This window comes from Erythrolamprus reginae, chromosome 1 (assembly GCF_031021105.1).
Source record: "Erythrolamprus reginae isolate rEryReg1 chromosome 1, rEryReg1.hap1, whole genome shotgun sequence".
In the NCBI taxonomy this organism is placed as follows: Eukaryota; Metazoa; Chordata; class Lepidosauria; order Squamata; family Dipsadidae; genus Erythrolamprus; species Erythrolamprus reginae.
Window position 1 is genome coordinate 330,810,488 of NC_091950.1, and position 23,443 is coordinate 330,833,930.

General features: G+C 38.8%; 1 protein-coding gene and 1 long non-coding RNA gene across 2 annotated transcripts; one reads left to right on the forward strand and one right to left on the reverse strand.

Annotated features, from left to right (window-relative positions):
- The first annotated feature begins 712 nt into the window (after window positions 1-712).
- Window positions 713-3,271, forward strand: LOC139157258 (uncharacterized). Its single transcript, XR_011557451.1, has 2 exons — window positions 713-841; window positions 1,163-3,271. It is a non-coding gene; the product is annotated as an uncharacterized lncRNA (long non-coding RNA).
- Window positions 1,737-20,721, reverse strand: SFT2D1 (SFT2 domain containing 1). Its single transcript, XM_070733837.1, has 8 exons — window positions 20,532-20,721; window positions 10,029-10,115; window positions 7,171-7,253; window positions 6,710-6,791; window positions 5,716-5,751; window positions 4,896-4,954; window positions 3,221-3,250; window positions 1,737-2,485 (listed from the first exon to the last, which is right to left on the reverse strand). The coding sequence occupies exons 1-8, from the start codon at window positions 20,592-20,594 to the stop codon at window positions 2,446-2,448; spliced, it is 480 nt and encodes a 159-aa protein (XP_070589938.1). The 5' UTR covers window positions 20,595-20,721; the 3' UTR covers window positions 1,737-2,445.
- Window positions 20,722-23,443: the final 2,722 nt, after the last annotated feature.

The window sequence follows — 23,443 nt, forward strand, 5'->3', positions numbered from 1 at the left end:
CATGCTTTCGGCACCTGAGGGAAAAAAGTTTCACCATTACCGCCCTACAACTTTATATTGAAATTTCTTGCTGTACAAAAAGTATTTACCAATTTCATTGAAACACGAATCTCTCGTTGACAATAGCCTATAACAGCCTTATTGGTTTTAGATTTGTTTGTCAAAACACGTACAATATAGCAGGTATTGGTATGAACATAAACATAAGCAAAGTAGATACAGGTAAATTAGGGCAATAGGACAGTAATAGAGGGACAGTATGTTCCTTGCGTGATAGTAGCCTAGGCCGCTGCTATAGTGAGCCATGTGTTTTCCAAGCAAAGTGGATTCACACAATCCAAGTCATTGAAGCCTAACCAAAGTTAAGGTTAGCCACACTTAGCCAATGCAGTTGTTTAATACTGCTTAGTTAAGTGTGCTATGCAAGCAGACCGCAGTGAAGTAGATTTATACATCTTGATGTTCCAGTGGGAGGGCCTTAGAATGGCCTCATGTGCTATGCAAATATATCTTAAGTTCAACACATGCTAGTTATTTCCTTAAACTGGTTTTGCATTTATTGTTTTTCTGGTCACCACTAACAACAAAAGAATCCCATGCAAATTATAAGGTTCCTGTAAGAAATCAAAACCTCTTCCTTATCAGCATAGAAACCAAGAATACTAGGTAGATAAAGGAAGAATCCCTCAATTGCGTTTTCTAGAAGGCAAATATTGCCAGGTTACAACTTTTATCTTCCAAACTAAAGTATTTAAGGTTTTTTTATTGTTTAGTGTTGCAGGCTCAGGATTGGCTAAACTTCAAAGGTGTAGAGATTGGAGGTGGCATAGGAAGAGATCAGGTAGGTACCAGAGCAGGAGGACAAAGAGGGGTTGTGCTAGAAATTACCCTTATCAAGGTCAGTATAAACAGACTCCCCTATCTGTCTTTGTTGCCTGATTAGGACCTGGCTTATTTGTCAGGCACTTAAATAGATCTTATTCCTCTCTGGTGAGGAAAGAAAAGGGCCAGAATCTTTTCAAGTAGGGAATTGCCTATTTGCTGAAGCTGGGCTGAGTATTGAATCTGCTGGTATGAAGGAGAGTAACAAGCCCCACTTTGCTGCTTCCTGTCCAATCTTTCTCCCTTGCTTTGATATTTTATTTTAAGAATTTAATTTTAGGTTCTTGAATTGAGGTGTTGGCACTCCAAAGAGACTGTGTTTGTTTTCAACTCCTGACCTGGAATGTTTAAGGATCTGGGAAGAATAAGTTCCAGCAGGTTTTCTGCATCTTTGGAGTCCAGGATTAGTTTGCTGTTTACAGCTAGCTGCCTCTCTTTTTACAAGGTATTTTACCACACTGGCCTACCACTTACTAACTAGTGTGTATAATCCCTCTGAAAGCAGAACAAGGAAATGGCAGATTTGGCATTATTGATTTTCATAATACACGTTAATAGGTTATCCATTTTGTAGTTTAAATCATTGTTTAAACTGCTGAAATTGCTGAAACAAAACTTTAGTTTCATCTGGGCATTTGGCACATAATTAAATCTAAGGGCTTTACTTGAACATATAGATGTTACTTGTATATTTCCTCTCCCAAGAACATTAATGGCATTGGAAGATATATGTATGGAGGTTTAATTATAAAGTTACAGAAAAGAAAGTGGGCATATTACAGATAAATTGTGAGAATATATAAGTAGACACTACTTACTGTTTAAAATAAGCAAAACGTAAGCATTAACCCATGTTTGAGTCCAACCAAGTAATTTAATAGTAGTTCTAACAGTACTAACATATTCTACAGAACATCTCAACCATAAATACCATTACACTGTATAATTTTAAATATTTATTTTAATCATTGTTTTAATATATTACTCAAATTCTTTTAGTTAAATGTGTTTTAAGTATCACAGTATAAAAAGTTGGCATTTAACATTAAGGAATAACATCAAGTTCCTGAATTTGGGGAAAAAAACATTTGTTATATAGTCTCATTCTCATGCCATCTCCACTGTTAATCATTTCTGAAGAGGGCCAGTAGCTATAATATAAGGTAATTCTTCTTTTTACAATTTAATAGGATTTTGGAAAATAATACAAATACAAATTGGAAAGAAAAATATAAAAAACTGTGAGGCAGATTTATTTACATGCATTTTACCTGAAACTCAAAAGACCATACCATTTTGAGATTAAATCATGGTAGCAGACTTTCATCCAGCAATTTTAAGACCACTGAGTGAAAAATATTTTTAGATTAAGCACGAATTGAGGGGTCTCGTGATGGTATAAATGCCCTGCTTCTGTACTTTTTAAAAAAAAGATTCTTCTGCTAATGCAATTTAATCCCCATTGTGAAGAACCATATCACTGTTTCAGGACTTGAACCAGCTGGAATAAACCTAGGACAAACGATGTAGGTTTCTAAGCACTGGAAAAAGTTCTGCTTCTTTTTAACTTAGGCAAGAAGTGAAGCATTTCAATGCAGCATCCCTTTAAAAGAAAAAGAAAAATCATTATTTACAGCTTATGAATATGATGCATTATTTTAAAGGCTTTACCAAGTGGTACACAAGTAAATTTCTAATTTAAAAATCCTTGATACATACAAAATGATACCATTTCAGACAACCATTATGCAATTTTTAAACTAAGCATTCATTTTAGTAAAAGTCAGCATTTTACAGCAATTATAATGGTGATTTTAATTTGCTTTTGACTTCAAGTGCATTAAATTTGCTCAAGGAATTTAATAAAATCAACTGAGGTTTGAAGTTTGGCAGGTGTCATACTGAAGACCAAGGTATTAGATACAGGTAGCCCTTGACTTACAACTACAATTGAGCCCAAAATTTATGTTGCCAAGCAAAACATTTATTAAGTGAGGGTTGCCCCATCTTTCTTCCTACAGTTAATTTTTTAGTTAGTAACACAGTTCTTAAAGGAATCTGGCTTCTCCATTGACGTTGCTTGTTAGAAGATCACAAAAACAGATCATGTGTCTCTGGAAAAGGGCAACTGTCATATATATGAGCAAGCATTCAAAATTTGATCACATGACCATGGGAGTGCTGCAACGGTCATAAGTGTGAACAACAGTCATAAATCACTTTTTCCAGTACTGTCGTAACTTTGAATGGTTGCAAGTTGAGGACTACCTGTACCTATTGCTCAGAATACATCTGATAACTGCACTTTTTAAAAAAATAAATAAATAGAAACGCTTACCTTGCATATGGGATATATGAAAGACTGTACCTAAAAGAGGAACAAGAAAAAGGAAGTTTTAGCATCCTTTCGCAGCCATCCACAGAGAAATCAGTCTACTGTAATAATTTCATATAATTGGCTATTCAGATTATACTTCAGAATAAAACCAAAAAATATACTGCTACATTACTAATTCTGCATTCCATTTCAGAATTTATTAAGTGTAGAATCTCAAAAGAGTAAACGAATGCTATTGTGCTATCGACTTATATATTTCCTAGAAGGAAGGCTTAGTAAATAGATTTTACTTCAACCCATCAATTAATTCAAAGTTCAGTATGCATATAAACAAAAATGTAAGTGATGTATTTCCATATTATTTTATTCAATCCTTCAAAGTGCATTTTCTCATTTTATTGGTATTGTCTGGAATAAGAATAAGATTCTTGGCAAAATATTCATTTTAATTATAGCTACTCTTCACATTAGTGATAGTTGTAGGTTTTTCCACTTCTCTAAAGTCAGTTTCAATTTGATTTCTCGATTTATAATAGTTATCTTCTTTTATTGTTGTACATCTAACCGATAGCTGGATACCCAAATATGTTACTTTCTTGATTATTTGTATGTCTAACTCCCCCACTATCCATCACATTTTTACTATTATTGTTTTATCTTTATTGATTGTCAGCCCTGCCACTTCTCCATATTCCTCATTAATCTTGGGCTTGTTTCTACTGGATCTTCCATAATAAACACCGAATAATCTGCAAATGCTTGCAATTTAAACTCTTCTTTTCTAATTTCCATTCCTTTTATTTCTTCATCCTGTCTTGTTTTTCTATTTAGAATTTCTAATATTAAAATAAACAATAGTGGGGACAGTGGACATCCTTGTGTGGTACCTTTTCTAATATTCACTTTTTATCATTTCCCCACCAACTATCACTTTAACTAATTGATTATTATATATAATTTTAACCGCCTTTACAAACTTTTCTTCAAAATCCATCCTTTGTAGTTACATTATCATAAAATTCCAATTTACATTATCAAAGGCCTTCTTTGCATCTAAAAACAATAATGCCATTTGTTTCTCTGGATGTGCTGCATAATATTCCAGTGTTTTTAGTATTTAATACGCCTCTGTCCATGAGTTCGGTATTTTAGCCTTTAACATTGGATCATCAAATATTTCCAATAATATATTACATAATACATCCTGTAAAGTTTTATATAGTTCTGCTGGCAATCCATTTGGTCCCTGTGTTTTCCCATTCTTCTGCCTTTTAATTCTTTCTGTCATTCCATCATTGTTATACTCTTTCTAGTCTTTTTAAAAAGTTCTCAGGTCCTTTTGGTATTTCAGCTCTTTCCAGATATTGTTTTATCTTTCCATCCTCTACTATTTCTTGTTGATATAATTATGTGTAATAATTTTCCACTATTTTCTACTTTTCTTTATTTTGATAATGTATTTTCTGTATCTTTGTGACTGTTATACTTTCAAAACAATTCCAGAGTTACCCAAAACAATCTGAAAACTATTTTTATGCTTAGTTCTAATAAGAATCCATAATGTTTCAAGTCACAACTACAAATTAAGGTGACTACACTATCGGATTTGCATGGTTTGTAATAATAAAGGGTCGCATGACTGTAATAAATAATAGGAATTCAAAGAAAGCCTTACCAGGTCATTGCCAGAAACTGCAAAATGCAGAAAAGCAGGGCTAACCCTTTCTTTTGCCACTAAGAAAGTGAGGAAAAGAACATGTGTTGAATTTGATGCTATTTTAAGAATAAAATGTGTTACATGGACCTTCTATTTCTGACTGAAAATTAAGTGAAGCAGAAGGCCCCATAACTTCACTTCTGTTAAGGTCACTCATGCATGCAAACTTAAATGACATAATATCAATCAATCTATGCCTACTTAATAGAATAAAAGGCTCAGCAAAATTTACACTTGTGCAATATATTAACTGGGCAAAAGTTACATGGGTATAATCTATTAAGCTAGGCCAGTGTTGGCGAACCTTTTCAGCACTGAGTGCTGAAAGGGAAGCATGTGCATGCATAGGAAGGGAGCACTGGAAACCGGAAGAGTAACTCCCTGGCACGGATGTTCAGGAATGCCAGGAACCAGAAGAGCAGTCCCCCGGCACGCTGATCACCTGATCTTCCAGTTTCTGGCACGCATGTGTGTGCAAAGACCTCATCAGAAACCAGAAGCTCAGCTTCTCGGCATGCTAGGGAACCGCTCTTCCGGTTACCGGCACTCTCACACACAAAAAGACCAGCTGGCTGGCAGAGCCTGGAACATGGAAGAGCAACGGGGAACAGCTGGCGTGCCTGGACAGATGGCTCTGCGTCCACTTCTGGCACAGGTGCCATAGGTTCGCCACCCACTGAGCTAGACAAACTAAATCCTAAATAAGACAGTAATTACAGCATCCAAAGCAAGTAAATTCATGTTGAAGATTACAAAAAGTTTGATTAATACTACTTACCCAAAATGCAGCAAATAATGTGAGGAGCAAAGAAAGCTGCCCAAGACAAAACAAGAAAAAGATCAATGCATATATAAGTAGGATAGGGTTTGCAGTTACTCACCATCATAAATGCAAGCCAGTTGCCATCAGATAGGTGTGGTGGAATGGCCAGCACATTGAGGACCAATTATAATCCCTGTTCATTCAACACCATTGTAACTCTGAACATTTGTTGTACAAGTGGTCGTTAAACATGTTATGATATTCATGAACTGGGAGAGCCATGTTAACAAGATCAGCCAATGAATAGGCATAGCAACTAAGTCAGCCAATGAGAGTTAAACACTTCTGAGTCTGTGCAGAGAATCGAAACTGAAAACTTAGGCTTAAGGCGTGGCTCAGTCCATTCTGTACTCTCTATCCACTCTGTTTTCTCAGCCCACTCTTCTGCTTGTCTGCTGGAATGAAACTAACTCTCCTGCTTGTGTTTACTTGAAGAAGTAATCTACTTGTGGTATTGTATATATATTACTGTGTTTATAAAAAAGTTAATGAATCCAGCTGAATCAGTCATGTGTGTGTGCTTCTGGAAATTGGTTTTTATGCAACAAACTCTGATAAAACATGTGTTCCTGTATTATCCTAGAACTTAGAAAAGATTCACTGCAATTCTCAGAAAATTTTGCTACTGATCAGTAACTCTGTCTTATCACCCAGAGAAATTTCATGAAAGGGCAAATATATATCAGCCACAAAAGATATCACTTAATGAATCAAATAAATCCAATCATTCTGCTAATAAATAAACTCTTTCTAATCATCAATATGCAACTAGAAGCATCAGGGGAGAAAGGACAAGAGGACAAGTGACAAAACATGCAGTGCAGTCTACTGCTTAAGCATTTAGAGTGCAACATGTTTTGTAATTTTGGTGTCATTGTATTTATGAATGGACACCGGTATCTAGAACTTATAACGTTTCTTTTCTTGACTTTAAACAAGCATAACTTACCAGCATAACAATTGTGACAATTAACCTTGTTGGTTCAAACATCTTTTTCAGCTGTTTCAGTGGACCCATCAAGAAGCAAGTACTAGTTTGGGGGAAAAAAGAATTTTTAAAAAAATCTTCTCAGTGACTATTTATTACTATGACAATTGATAGAATCCAATACTTCTTCTTCATTCCACTCTATATAGCCTGTCCAGCTCTAGATGAAAATGACATGGAGCAAAGTTTGAGGATGTACTCAGGAGTTGAGGAGAGTAACTGTTCCCTCCTAATATATGAGTTGAAGTTATAGTTATTAGTTAACCTACAGTTGTTTTCAGTTTGCTTTAAAAAAAAAACATTTGGTAATTGTACAGAATAAATTTCAAAAGCGCCCAGTTCTATAAACAGAATTATTTGCACTTTGTACTTGGAAACACATCAATTTCATAGAAAAAGAGAAGACTACAAAAAGATCATACCTGGCTAAAGCAGCAATATTTCCAAAGGTATAGAACACTGCAAAGAGTTTTAATCCATTTGGCAGCCAGAGCAATCCTGTCCCCTGCATATATACAATTAAAAAAGACAACTGTGAGGAGATCTATAGTTTTATTAAATCAAAAATCAAGACAAATCATTGGAGCATTATACTTTTCTGACAACTGAATACAACAGTTCTACAGAGGAATCATTGAGTCTGTCATCTGCACCTCTATAACTGTCTGGTTTGGTGCTGCAACTCAACAGGACTGACACAGACTCCAGAGGATAATCAGAACTGCAGAAAAAACAATTGCTGCCAACCTGCCTTCTACTGAGGACCTGCATACTGCACAAGTCAAAAAGAGGGCAGGGAAAATATTTACTGACCCCTCGCATCCTGGACACAAACTCTTTCAACTCCTACCCTCAGAATGTTGCTACAGAGCCCTGCACACCAAGACAACTAGACACAAGAACAGTTTTTCCCCGAACGCCATCACTCTACTAAACAAATAATTCCCTCAACACTGTCAGACCTTTTACTAAATCTGCACTTCTATTCTATTAGATTTTTCTCATCATTCCTATCATCCTTTTCCTCCCACTTAGAACTGTATGATTGTAACTTGTTGCTTGTATCCTAAGATTTTATTAATATTATTTCTTCATTGCTTATTTGACCCCTATGACAATCATTAAGTGTTGTACCACATGATTCTTGACAAATATATCTTTTTATTTTATGTACGTTGAGAGCTTGTGCACCAAGACAAATTCCTTGTGTGTCCATTCACTCTTGGCCAATAAAATTCAATTCAATTCAATTCAATTCTACTCTACTCTACTCTGTATCCTGGGCTGTTAAGTCTTAATGGGCAACAAATGAAATCAATCTTTATTGGAAGAGCAACAACCCCCCCCCCTGTACAAAATACAGGTAGTCCCCAATCTATGACAACTGAGCCCAAAATTTCCATTTTTAAACAGTGATTGAGTTTTGCCTGATTTTGCAACCCTTCTTGCCACAGTTGTTAAGTGAATTACTGCAGTTGTTAAATTAGTAACATAATTGTTAACTTCAGGCTTCCTCACTGATTTTGTCAGAAGGTTGCAAAAGATGATCAGATAACCCCAAAATACTGCAACCGTCATAAATACATGCCAGTTGCCAAGTGACTGAATTTTGATCACATGGCCATGGGCATCCTACAATGGTGAGAAGTGTGAAAATGTCACTTTTTTCAGTGCCATTACAAGTTCGAATGGTCACTAAATGAATGGTTATAAGTTGGGGACTACCTGTACATACAAATTGTTCTCACAATAATACATGATTTTGGAAGAGAGATGCATTTCAATAGAGCTGAAATTTCAAAGAATGCCCTGTGTGTATAGAAACAGGAATATTGTAGAGAACAAGGTTTCTAACAGGCATATCCACAATCAATTAAATCTGAAAACTATATCTGACTGAAATAGATTCCTATGCCTTAAAGATAACCTGAATCCTGCTCCTTTGTCAACCTCAAGGATAAACCCAGCCATTAATCAGAGCTGTTAGATTAAAGTACAGCCAAACTCAAGCACTGTTATCTTCTCCACTTCCCCAGAGCTTGCATTAGTTGTAAAAAAAAAAACAGAGGTAGTATTCTGCCCGGTTCGGGTGAATCAGTAGCAGCGACTTGCAGGTGGGCCTGCCAACCTTCCCCAGTGCTATGACATCTTATTTCTGCATGTTTTGAAGCTGCATGCACGAGCAAAGCGCATGTGTGGAAGGTTGCGCGGATTCACGGAAGGGCACACTCACATTTGCAAACCAGTAGGGAAGGTAAGTGAATACCACTTCTCATTAAAAACATTGCATAAACACAAATTGAAGGAAGAATAAATACAAAACAAAGCGGAGACTAGTCACTGTACAGTCATTTAAAGGAAGAAAGCAGCAGCACCATCCTGTATTATATGAAATACTAATAAGTGATCACAGCAGTTTCCTATGGCTTGACTGATGAAATCCCTAGTATCTACCAACCTGAAAATCTTTCTCTTTGCCCAATGACTTACAAAGATGGCACTAGCTTAAGTCTGCTGCAGATAATTCTATTTAAGAATAATTTGGAGCTATAGTATATACAGAAACGTTATATATTTTAAAAAAGGAAAAAAATCTTGTTCTCGAATTCTTGCATCTGCTTTCCCTAATCCAATGTCCTTGAAATATATTGGCCTATAATAGGCTCCTCTTACCTTCCTACTCACTACGCACACGTGTGCATCCTCTCGCACGATTTTGCTTCCACACGTGTGCAGAGGGACAATTTTCCTTCTGTGCATGTTCAGAGAGCAGAAAAAAATGCCAAAAATTAAGAAAAAATGATGGCGCCATGCACGGACTGGCAAATACAGCACCAAAGCAATCGCGTGCAAATTGCACAATCGGCAGGCTACTACCGGAATGGCACACCAGGGCGTACTGGTAGGAACCCACCTTAGGCCTATAATCTTTGACACCCTCAAGACACCATAAATAAAGTAAGATTGAATTTGTGATCTAACACATGCAGAGATCTTGAAGGCTTCCTCGTAAGGTTACAAATGTTCTCTTCCAACAGTTTTTTACATAAATGATATCAGGCACCCAGAAAATCTGTACCCCAGGATAAGCTAGTATTTCGATGTGGTAAAGTACTAGAGGCTACATTGTACTTTTTCCTAATGTATTGGCCAATCATTCTATACCAATTCCATATATCAATACAACATTTGCCCAAGAACAGTGATGAAAAATAATTAAAACATTATTAATATATAAAGGTGATTTTTTCCCCCTGTGTTTTGTGAAATATTTACTTACAAGGAGAGAACACAATATGCCGCTTATAAAACATATTGCAAACCATTTCACACGGGTATCAAAGCTCAGGGTTGATCCATCAAGGACCTATGGATGAAGAAATAAATAAATCAGATTATAATACAAGGACAGAAATCTTTACTAACAAAGCATCTTTACCACTGCAAAAATCAAAATGCTCAAATAAATAACTGTACAAGGTAGATTTTCTTAAAGCCTTCTTCCACATCACAAATTGATTTTAAAAATATACACTAACTTTATATGTAGGTGTTTATTAATTTCCACAAAGGCAAGCTTGCATACTCACTTGAAATGTCTAAAAAAATTAAATGAAGAATTGATCCCGGCAAATAACAAACATCTTAATTATATAAAATAAACGAAGTAATCAATTAAAACAACACCTGGAGATTATATATTTCTATTTGATTTACATGGTATGATGAACTAAATATAAACTAGAATATTATTTATTGGTGATAAAAGTGCTTTTTTCACAATTCCATTTCTAAAAATGATTCATTACAAATGTTGGGAATAAATGAATGACAACATAATATTTAGGCAGGCATCACTTTCAAACATGTAACTTGTTTTTCACATATTTTTTTTCGTAAGTGTCTATACATACACTTATAGAAATTAAATAGGAAAAATAGACATTCTAAAACTATAGACACTCCATATATGTATATATCCCAATAAAATTAGTTATTCATTTGATAGCTGTATAAATAAAATACCGTATTTTCCGGCGTATAAGACGACTGGGCGTATAAGACGACCCCCTAACTTTTCCAGTTAAAATATAGAATTTGAGATATACTCGCCGTATAAGACTACCCCTCTTCTGTACATCATAGACCTGACTGAGTCTAGGTCTATGATGTACTTGCATTGAGAAAAAAATCATTTCTGAACATGATAACACAATATTTTAATTACTAATGATGAAGATCTTATTGTTAAAATTATGAATGAATTATTTAGAGAGAGAGAGCCAAGTGGGAGCACTCTTCTGTCTATCTCTCCATATGTCTCTGTCTATCTGTCTTGTCTGCCTCTCATATTTCTCCTCACCACAATTAAGTTTATTATTATAACTCATCATAATTTGTCAACACAAAAAGGTGAACCTGGCTATTTTTCTTTCTCCTACCATCTATTCTGCAGGTATCTTTCAGTCTAACATGCAGCATGCTGACACCTATGTGAGAATCTATTATGGAATGAGAATCTGTATGTGATTTCATGATATGGCAATCCAAACAGCCCATCCATTTTTTCCTCTTTCCGCACTTTCTGTCTTTATCCTCTTGCAATGTCACTTAAACAGATTTTAACTTGTCGGGTTTAATTAGTGACCCTGCCAATTTTCAGTACTGTGCAGTGTGCTATGATACAGAGCAGGGTGAATAATATGACCTCAGCTTTTAAAGTTATTTTAAAATGTTGCCTAAGAAATATGGAAAGATGATTCTTTTTGGAGGAAAAGTACATTTTCAATGGTTAAACATAAGAACAAATACAAACAGGCAGAAATAAATGCATCCAGTTTAACATTCAATTTTGCAACCACTAATAATGTTGGTCAAGTAGGTACAAAAATACCTGGGGAAATGATCAAAGTCTGAGAAATGGGTCCCTTGTCAGTTAAAAGGAGTGCTGATTTACCACCTGCTAGAGCAGTGATTTTCAACCTTTTTTGAGCCGCAGCACATTTTTTACATTTACAAAATCCTGGGGCACATCACCAACCAAAATTACACAAATCTAATAAATAAATAAATACATACACACACACACACACACACACACACACACACACACATAAATAACCCCCTCATATATACAATCCCATGTAACATCCCCTTATAAATACAGTCAATCATCAATCATCCCTCCTCAAATTTATACCACTGTCTCATTTCTGGGTTCTTCTCCTGTCTTTCCCCCTTTTCTCTCTCATGTTTCTCATTTCTCTCTCTTCCTCCCTTTTTCCCTCATTCCTTCTCCCTTTCACTTCTCCTCTTTTTCCATCCCTGTCTCTCCCCCCCCCCTTACGTGTGTGTGTGTGTGTGTATACACACTCGAACCATTTCCAAAACCAGTTGAGGGCTGGGTTTTTTTTCTCTTTTATTCTTTTCAAACACAGGTGTGGGCTGGGGGGGGGTGTTTCTTATTATTTGGGTGCTTTTTACCATATGCTTCAAGAATCACCTCTCCCCCTCTCTCTTGTTCTCTCTTATTTTCTTTCTGAGGCTCCTCCCACAACGGTGGCTACAGCGGCGCTGGCGATCCGGCCGCTAGCCGCTCCGAGCGCTGTGGGAACGCCCACCCCTCTCGCAGTCCGGTCCCGAGCTTCCCATCCTCCTTCTCAGAAGGTTTCCTTCTGAGCAAGCTGGCAGGAGGATGGGAAGCAGCCCCCACACCGCTCGGAGCGGCTAGCAGCCGCATCGCCAGTGCCGTTGCAGCCACCGCTAATGTAAAGGGGCTGCTTCCCGGCGGCAGGAACGCCTCGCCTCCGCTACTCCCGCCGCCGCCTTTGCTCTCCCCGCCGGGCAAGAGGCAAAGGTAGCGGAGGCAAGGCGGAGAAGAAAGAAGCCGCGGATAGCTGCAGCAAGGGCTCGTTATGCCGGCTACCCCCCGCAGTTCCTGCCGCCGGGAGTGGCGCTCCACCCCAGCAAAGCCGGCGAGGGAGCTCCGGAATTGGTTGGTGCTCGCCCGACGCCTTGTTTTTTTATTTCCCCCTTTGGCAAGGGAGCGCTCGAGGAGACAGCGTCTTGTGGCATCGCCTCCCGTCGGGTTTACGACGAAGGGACGCTCAGCAACTTCTTTTTCCTTTCGGCGCCATAGCCACCCGCAGTCCCCGGAGCCGGTGGGTTGAGGCAAAGGGCTGCGTTTCCCTTCCCTCCCTCCCTCCTGCCCCCGTCCTGAATGGAAGCCTCGCTCCGGGATCTCCGCCGCTTGCAAACCGCTCACTTTCGGCTCCGGGGACTGCGGATGGCTATGGCGCCGAAAGGAAAAAGAAGTTGCTGCGTGATGCCGCAAGACGCTGTCTCCTCGAGCGCTCCCTTGCCTCCCGAACTCCCGCCTGTGAAGAGAAACCAAAGGGGGAAATAAAAAAACAAGGCGTCGGGCGAGCACCAACCGATTCCGGAGCTCCCTCGCCGGCTTCATCAACGCGCTGCTGTTGCTGCTGTTGCTGCTGTCGCTGCCGCCTGAGGCGGCGGCACTCGAATCTGGCGTGGTGGAAAATCTTTGCCTGCCTCCAGATTTTCCACCACGCCAGATTCGAGTGCAGCCGCCTCAGGCGGCAGCGACAGCAGCAACAGCAGCGCTTTTTCCTTTCGGCGCCATAGCCACCCGCAGTCCCCGGAGCCGAAAGTGAGCGCGGGTCCGCTCCCCCCCCCAATCCCGCTCCCGGCCTCCTCCCGCCCGCGGCTGTGGAATGGGCGCAGTATCCGGCCTATAAGACGACCCCCCACTTTGGAAAAGATTTTCAGGGGTTCAAAAGTCGTCTTATACGCCGGAAAATACGGTACAAATCAGAACAAAAATTTAATTTCATTATTAAAACAAGTGCAAACGGTCCAAATTTAATTTTTATGTCACTTTTATTGAACGAGTGAATACATTGTATATTATTATTAATATTAATAATATTATTGTTATTATTATTAATAATAATAATAATAATAATAATAATAATAATAATAATAATGGTTGTAGTAGTAGTAGTAGTAGTATTTGGAGTCTACAAAATCTCTGGTTTAGAAGAAATACACAAGAAATAATATACATTAAAGAAAAGCTTACAAATAAATGATCCAAAACAAAATAAAAAGTAATCAAATTCATCAAACAATAACCAAATTAATATTGAATCAAGGCCAAAATGCTTTTCAGTCAAGTTCTGCATATAGCAGGTTTTGGAAAGCAATCAGAATTGGAGCCAATTTAATATCCACTGGGAGCTGTTCTAAAGGACTTGTGCAACTACTGAAAAGCAACACCATTTTGCCTTGGTCCCCTCACCAGTCATCCTTAATAGTTTCTCCCAGGTCAAACTGGTTGGACCATTACCAATGGGAGAATGCAGACCTGCAATTAGAGGTGCAAAGCCATTCACTGCACCCAGAAGCCTGTTGGAAACCAGTGCAGGGCCCAAATATTCATCGACTATGATCCCTGAGCTCCTATATTCTAATTCAATTGTAGCTTCTGAAAGATCTTCAAAGATAGCCCCCATGCAGAGCAGGTAGCAGCAGCCCAAGTGAGTGGTGGTGAGGGCATGAGTTGCTTTAACAAGATCCTTCCACTTAATAGGATCAACAGGGGCAGATTCCTCTTACCTGCACTGCATGCACAGCATGAGGATTCTTGCATGCATGCGTTATGTACATGTGCATCCGTCCCCAATGTGATTTTACTTCCGCACATGCGCAAGAAGCAAACCCCCCCCCCCCCAAAATTCAAGAAAAATTATAGTGCCGCCTGAAGGATCTGCACCAGAGTGGTCACACGCAAATTGTGCTATCTGGCAGCCGCTACTGGAACGGAGCCACCTATCGCACCGGTAGCAAGCTACCACTGCATGTGTCCCCCAAAATAAGACATCCCCTGATAATAAGCCCAATTGGGATTTTGAGTGCATGGCAGTAAGGCCAAGCGCTTATATCAGGGTTCAAAAAATATATAAGATAGGATCTTATTTTGGGAGAAACGCAGTAGCTTAAGCTGGAAACCAACTCCATCCCCAGACATGGCCCCCAACTGCTGTTTGACAGAAGCTGTGGGTTCAGAGTAACCTCCAAGTTGCAGGTGTACTCCTTCCAGGTAATGCCTTGACAATCAAGAAAAGTCACCCGTTCTCTCCCATTCAGAATTTCATAAACTCTAGGTACCAAACAGGCTTCAGTATAACCATCTGGCCTGGGATAGCAATGTAAAACTGGCAATGAAATCTTTGGACAACCTCCCATAGACTTCATGTAAATATAAAAGAACCAATTTTGCGGTATCCCAAATGATGTAGGAATTAAATTGATCTCCCCTGCCCCCATGCTCAACTAGAACCATTCTCATAACTTGCAACACCCTTAACCCAATCCCTAACAGCAGTCCAGAAGGGTACAGTGATCCATAATAATGAAAGGACCACTTCTGCTAGCAGATCCTAACAAGGTTAACTATTTATACAATCAATGCCAACTTTTTTCAGGAGTTCAGAATTTTCTACAAACATGTTCTAAAAATTATAAGGCAGAACAAATTTATGTTCATTTCCATTTATTTGTTTGGGTCTTCATAAATAGTTATTATTATGCACATAGAAATAATTCCATTACTATATCAAATATACAATATCCATTCAATATTAATAGTGGTGTACAGTTTAATTATCACAGAGAACAATTAAACAATTAATTTAAACCAAGAAACAATCAGGTAGGTGCAATTAATACAACTTTTTCTGTGATTTGCAAGGCAGCAATTCCTAAAACCAGATCTTTTTCCCCCCCAACAAAACCAGATCTTTAATGCTCAAGAAGACAGTCCACACAAGCACACAAATACATACAATTTTCAAAACTGTCAGAGTGACTAAAAGCAAATGATTAGACATGGTTGCCCTTATCCATAGTAATGAATGGGAAGATTCAAACTGTAATAGTATATAGCTTACCTTTCCCAGTCCAAATCTTTATCCTTATATAGGCAGCACAGAGAAAAAGAATATTAAAAATTTAACAAAGGTACGTGTGGGAAAGCTGTTCTTCCCTGAATAAGATCTACACATTTCTTAATGTTTAGATATTAAATATATATTTAAATAAATAAATAAAATAAATCTAAGAAACGTGTCCATTTTAAATGCATCAAGCAAATCTCCCCTCAGTGCAAATCAGGAAGAGTATGGACTGAGGAAAGAAATAGTTACTTAATTGTAGGAGAGAAGATAATTGCTACAAGATAGTTTAGAGCAGGGGTCTCCAACCTCAGCGACTTTGAGACTTGCGGACTTCAACTCCCAGAGTTCCTCAGCCAGTTAAAGTCCGCAAGTCTTAAAGTCGCTAAGGTTGGAGACCCCTGGTTTAGAGTACAGTATGTTAGGATTCACTACTAAAAATGTCCAACTCTGGACATGGCATCCTGGAGTTCAAGAATGAACTAATTAAATATATTGTGCAAACAAACTAACCAAACAAACAAACAAAAATCTGTGGTTGCTCTAAAAAAAAAGATACATCAATGCTGGAATAATTAATAATTAATTGAATACAAAACTGGTATTACCAAAATGCCTTTGTATAAATTTTTATTGTAGCCACACATTTGGAATATTATGCTATATGAAGTTCTGGTCACAGTAATTCAAAAGCAATACTCATTATATGACTGTATGTATGTTTTTTATATTGGGGTTCCTTGCTTTTAGATTTTTAAATGTATAATTGTTATCTTAGATTTTAATTATTAGATTTGTCAGCATATATTGTTTTTGTCACTGTTGTGAGCCGCCGCAAGTCTGCGGAGAGGGGCGGCATACAAATCTAAATAATAATAATAATAATAATAATAATAATAATAATAATAATACTGCAAAATTTTAAAAGGGACAGAAAACAGGAAAGCAGTGACAGAAATACAACAGCTCCTTGAAGGAAAATTGAAACTGAACCAGCTTCAACAAACACAAGAGGGGCAAAATATTGGACCTCAAAGCTTTCCAGTACATTTGAATGATGGCAATTAGGAAAGATAAATTAGGAAAGATAAATTAAAGTTCTCCACATTGCACTTAAAACTAAAGATCTCATGATCATAAGATAATGCTGATAACATTTATCGAGAGCAAGATTTTTAATTGACACGCCAATATGAATTACTGAGAAATGTGAATATCAGGATACTACGGTATTACAGTGTTCCCTCGATTTTCGCGGGTTTGAACTTCGCGAATAGCCTATACCACGGTTTTTTCAAAAAATATTAATTAAAAAATACTTAGCTGTTTTTTTTCCTATACCATGTTTTTCCCCGCCTGATAACATCATACATCATCACCAAACTAATAATTTTTGCAAATAAATAACAAAAAATAATAATTATTGTTAATAAATAATTATATTTATAAATATCAGGATCACTAAGTGTCTTATTCAATGGTGAGTACCAGTAATAATGGTGAGTAAATGGTTGTTAAGGGAATGGGAAATGGTAATTTAGGGGTTTAAAGTGTTCAGGGATGGTTTGTGATACTGTCCATAGCCAAAAATGGTGTATTTACTTCCGCATCTCTACTTCGCGGAAATTCGACTTTCGCGGGCGGTCTCGGAACACATCCCCCGCAAAAATCGAGGGAACACTGTACCTTAATATTTAAGAGGATGACCCCAAGTGAATTAATTTTTATGTTTACATTATGCCTTTCTTCTATTTACACTCAATTCTCCAACACATGTAAAGGATTCCCATGTTGAATATTTGAGTATTTTAATTTGATTAGCCGTTTAATTCTAGAAGCTTTTAGGGCAGTGGTTCTCAACCTGGGGGTCGGGACCCCTTTGGGAGTTGAACGACTGCTTCACAGGGGTTGCCTAAGACCATGGGAAAAGACAAATTTCCCAATGTGTTAGAAACTAAAGCTTCTATTCTGGCACCTTAAAATATATTTTTACAATCTGACCAATCAGGCATTTACAGTGGGGATGCCTGTCTGACCTTCCTGCTAATCAGCTTAAAGTTCTGTTAGGAGAATTGATGCTAGACGTATGGTTGAGGGTCACTGCAACATGAGGAACTGTATTAAGGGGTCGCAGCATTAGAAAGGTTGAGAACCACTGCTCCAGGGGGAAGGGACACTTACGTTAAAGTTACTCATTCTTGGTAAACACCACACATCGTTTATATTATTGTTTATACTTTAATTCAGAAATAGGCAGACAGGAGTTTGCTACTAGGAAAAGTTGCTGGGCATTGATAGGTGGCAGGAAAAATGTTATTTGCAGCTGTTCTTATCTTCAAAAAGGGGGGGGGGAAAGACTAACTACAGATCCAATAAGGTTGGCAATGGACAAAACTATGGAATATATTAAGCAATCAATTTGTGAATATTTAGAAAGCAATACATGACAGAAGAAAGCATAAATTTATCAAAAATAAAATAGTGCCAATTCACTTGATTTCCATGTTTGATAAAAAGTTAATTGATTACAGGAATGCAGTGGACACGGTTGTCTGAAAAATTTCTCATGGAATTTTAATAGAGAAAGTATCAAAATGTGGGCTATCTTAGTTTCCCATTCAGCCGTGTCTGATTTTTGGAGATTGCCTGGACAGGTTTTGCAATTTTCTTGGCAAGGTTTTTCAGAAGGGGTTTTCCCTTACCTCAAGACTGACAAAAAGTGATTAGCCCAAGGTTGCCTAGATGGCTTTGTGTCCAAAAAAAGATTAAAACTCAGTCTCCTGGTTTCTAGCCTAATGTCGTAACAACTTCACCAGACTGGTTCCTGACATTATCATTAGGGGGATTCAAAGCTGTTTGAACAATCATAACCATTAGCGCCTGTGAATTGCTTGCATCAACCTGAAAGTGATGACTGCAGGGTTATAATCTGTGCGATATCAAAGAGCATGGAGCTATGTCAGGTAGTAGCACATGTGCAATGGATCAAAAGATGATCAGGAACTAGCAGTGTGATACAGTTCCCAAAAAATGCAATCCATATCTGCATTACATAAGCACGGTGGCAAGACCAAGATAAGCCATTGTTCCTCTATATATGACGGCCATGCAGCACCTAGAGCATTGCATCCAACTCTGGGTACTGTATTTAGGAAAAATGACAGCAAACTGCTATGCGTCCAGGAAATAACAGTCCAGATGATAAGAGGCCTGAAAGAAAAGCTTACCAGAAATGGTTGGGAGCATTTGGCACTTTTAGCCAAGAGAAGAGACATGTCTAGTGAAACTTGACAATTAACTTCAGGTATTGGAGGAACTAGCATGTGAAATATGGATAATATTGTTTAGAGTCGTCCCAGATATCAGGACAAAAACAATTTATTTACAGTACAAGGAATTACATTTCATTATAATATCAGCAACAAGGAAATGTTTTTGTTCAGAACAGCTGTTCAACAATAGAACAGACTGCCTTGTGATTAAACAGAGGCTGGAGAGAGATCTATGAAAAGCTGTACTGCACTTTCTGCAGCATTTCATTTCAGCTCCATATATCGCATCAGAAACTCATCAGACTGACAACAGCTTTCCAATGGCAGCCTTTCCCCAAATACAGTATGCTTGGGAGGCCTAAAATCTGGTACAGCCCTGAAGCCAAAGCAGAGATCTAACATTCTGCTCATGGCCATCTTAACAGAACCAACCCAAATGACAAAAAGCTGACAACAGACTCACCCTGACCCATCACCATCTGTATCTGCCATTATGGAAATAATATTTTTGAAGATGAATACAATTTACAGATCTTTCCCTCTTGTCTGCTGAAATAACACAAGTTCTCATTTTCATTCAGTAGTCAATAACTTCCCTAAAACACCTCCAGCTTCATTATAAACAACTTTTTTTCTTTTAGCCCTATTGCTTTTTTTGTTCCTTGCTTGGCATTCAGATTAGAAAAAGCAGTTATGGCAGAAGGAGCAAAGAGACACTTTCAAATCCAGCTAATTCAGAGCAGCCTAGATTGAGCTTTCCTAGCCTAGCATTTCCCCAAAAACAAACACGACAGTCCAAGAGGAACAGATTAATGATGGAGTTAAATGGGCAGAAAGATTCCAAGTATCATAATATATGGCCCACATGGTATGAATGGACAAAGAAAAGAAAGAATAAGGGACAATGTGAGAAGGAAATGGACGAGGAGACAATAGGGAAAATGCAATATATAACCTATAATAAATATAAGTATTGATATGAATGTATATATGTGGATGTAGATCTGCTTGGAAATGTTAAGATATGGAAAATGTGAAAACTAATAAAAATAAATGCAAACCCCCCCACAAACACAACACAACAATTTGCACTGACACGACCTGGCTGGCAGGGAATGATGGAGCCTATGATCCCGGGAATGTAGAGGAGGCCAGTCTGGCCAAGAGGACAGACTCCATATAACAGGGTTCTCCAACCTTGACAACTTTAAGCCCTGTGGACTTCAACTCCCAGAATCCCTCAGGCAGCTTTGCTGGCTGGAGAATTCTGGGAGTTGAAGTCCACCAGGCTTAAAGTGGCCAAAGTTGCCATATAACAGCGGTGTCATCCTCATTGCGCCACAACAGATCCTTCATTCGTGTTCGCGAGCTGCTTTGCTCTCTCCAGTTAACGATAGGCCAGGAGTAGCCGCGTTGCGTCCTCAGGGAAGCGAAGCAGTCGCGCCACGGCGCCCCGAAAACCTGGTCGGAAACCTGGGAGGTAAAGCGGGAAACGCGAATGGACTCTCTCGCCTCCCGTCCACCCGCGTGCCACACCTGCGCTGTCAGGCCTTGCTCCTCGTCGTCTTCTCCTCTCAGCACTCGCCGCAGCTTGTCCATCGCCGCGACAGCACCGCCCCGCGACTCTGGTCCTTTCCGAAAAGCAACCCCCACCGAGCCCGAGCGGTTCGGTTGGAACGGCTCCTCTTCCCTCTGAAGAGAGCGTCAAAACGGAAGCTGGGAGAACGGAACCGGAAGGGGAGGAGCCGGAGAACATTCCTGTGAATGGATTAGCTGGCATCCTTTCTGATTGCTGACGGATGCGGTTTCTGGTTCCTCCTATGATAAACTGCGTGGCACCGCTCTCCCCGTCTATGCTGGGTTGAAAAGCGGCCTCGGACTACTTCTCCATGAATAAGTGCTCGATTGTGATGTAGAGTCCAAGGGTCTCCAACCTTGGCCACTTTAAGACTTGTGGACTTCAACTCCCAGAGTTCCTCAGCCAGCTTTGCAAAGGAACTGAGGAATTCTGGGAGTTGAAGTCCACAAGTCTTAAAGTGGCCAAGGTTGGAGACCCTTGATAATAGTCAAGTGTTTCTGAAGCCGCCGCTATTCCAACATTTACGGTCCGCCACTGTCCAAGCAAAAAGGGTAACTCGCCGAGAGACAGGCTACCTCACAGGACTGCTCTGGGAAGAGCTGCTGTTTTCATAAGGTGTGGGGACGAGGCTCTTGAAAAGTGCGGTTTGTTTGTTGGGCGACCCCAAACTATGTTACAAAAATGGGATTGTCTTTGGATTGTCTATATTTCACACAAGAAGAGTCCTCCACTCCTCTTACTGGCAACAGAACACCTCATTTGACCCCATGACAATCATTGTGTTGTTCCTCATGATTCTTGACGAATGTATGTACACTAAGAGCATATGCACCAAGACAAATTCCTTGTGTGGTCTGTCTGCCTGCCTGCCTGTCTATCTATCATCCACCCACCCACCCATCTATCAATCGATCTATCCCACCAGACGTGAAATTTTTGGCTTGGGTAGCTTAGAGCTAGGTTGCCTTCCACCTGACTTAAATGTGGTTCATAAAATCATCTACCACAATGACGTCCTACCTGTCAATGAATACTTCAGCTTCAACCCCAACAATACACGAGCACACATTAGATTCAAACTCAATGCAAACCGCTCAAGACTCGACTGCAGAAAATACAACTTCAGGAACAGAGTGATCAATGCATGGAACGCACTACCTGATTGTGGTTTCTTCCCCAAACCCCCAAAACTTTAACCTTAGACTGTCTACTATTGACCTTAGACTGTCTACTACAGACCTAAGAGGTCTTTAAGGGGCGTGCATAAGCACACCAGCATGCCTACCGTCCCTGTCCTCTTGCCCTCATTTATCTGTATTTACTTTATATCAATACCTACAAACTTGTATATGTTCTGACTAAATAAGAAAGAAAGAAAGAAGGAAAGGGAAAGGAAGAGAGAGAAATGAAAGGAAGGTAGAAAGAAAGAAAGGGAAAGGAAGAGAGAAAGGAAAGGAAGGAAGGAAGGAAGGAAGGAAGGAGATTCTCAGTCATTTGGGTCATGGTTGTCCCAAAGAGGCTTTTTCCAAAAGGCAATTGGATGTTTCGCTGCTCATCCAAGGAGCTTCTTCAGCTCTCTCATCTTGTCTCAACCTATCCATTCATGTTTCCCAGTGGTTCCCAATCTTTTTTTGGCCATGCCCCTCTTAAAAATCAAATTGCCCCCCGCCCCCCATGGGACATGGGCCCCATGTTGGGAACCACTGATGTATCCTAACTGAACATTATCACCCCCACCACATTCATTCAGAGCATTGTATCGTTTCCCCCTACATTTATTTGATTCTTTCATTCAATTGCACTCTGGAGCGAAATTTATATTAATCACCAACCCATGAATTCATATGCTTACATATGACACAATCTAGATAAACATTTCTCAATCTTGACATCTTAAAATTGCCAAGGGCTTGAATCACTGATTGTGGTAGTAATAATTCATAACTTCTGGTTTTTATTTTTGTGCCTTTAAGTCACTTTTTGATTCCTAGCAATTGACTGGACTGGTTCTTGCAGTTTTCTTGGCACTTTTTCAAAAGTGGTTTGCCCTAGTGACGTTCCTAGATTTGGGAGATGGTGAATGGCCCAAGGTCACTCAGTTAAATTCATACTCTCCCAGTTTCTAGGCTGATGCCTTAACTATTATGAACAACTGGCTCTCTAATTTCTGACATATCATCAGTCTTTTTATGCATAATTAAATCTATACCTTTGCTTTCCTAAATGCATTTACAATATTTGGTAATTTCATTGGAATTTATGGCATCCTTTTCCTTCCTATTGGTTTCCCCCTTTTCCTTTCACTCTTCTTACATTCTCTTCAATTTTTTCCTATTCCATCATCATTAAGCTCTAAATATTGATCTCTCTGCCATCATGGAGTTGGACAATTGATAATTCACATACCTTTTTAAAAAAAGGGAAGATAGAAAAGGCTTAGTCACATCATTCCACATGTACCTTTCCTCGTTGGGGAGATGGAGCTTGTCACTCTGAGTACATTTTGCTGGCATGCCGCAATTGTAACCACAGTACAAGAACTTTATGCATAGATACATGTGGCATGCAGCTTTATTTGTGTGTTCTTTTTTAAGACAATGGGGGTAAAGTTTGATAAATTTGCCTATTTTTGTGATCCATTAGCATTAATAGGAGGAAACAAAAATCACATTATGGATGAACAACTTTATTCCAGAACATTTTCAGGAAGTTAGTTTTCTATATTAAAGCCATTCTATGCTATAAAATATGGAGGCAATCACCATCACATATTGCTGCTGTGCTTCACAACATATAGAAATAGTCTCAATATCTTTGATCTTCTCACCCATATTTCCATTTATCATCACCTTTGCAGTTTGCTTATATT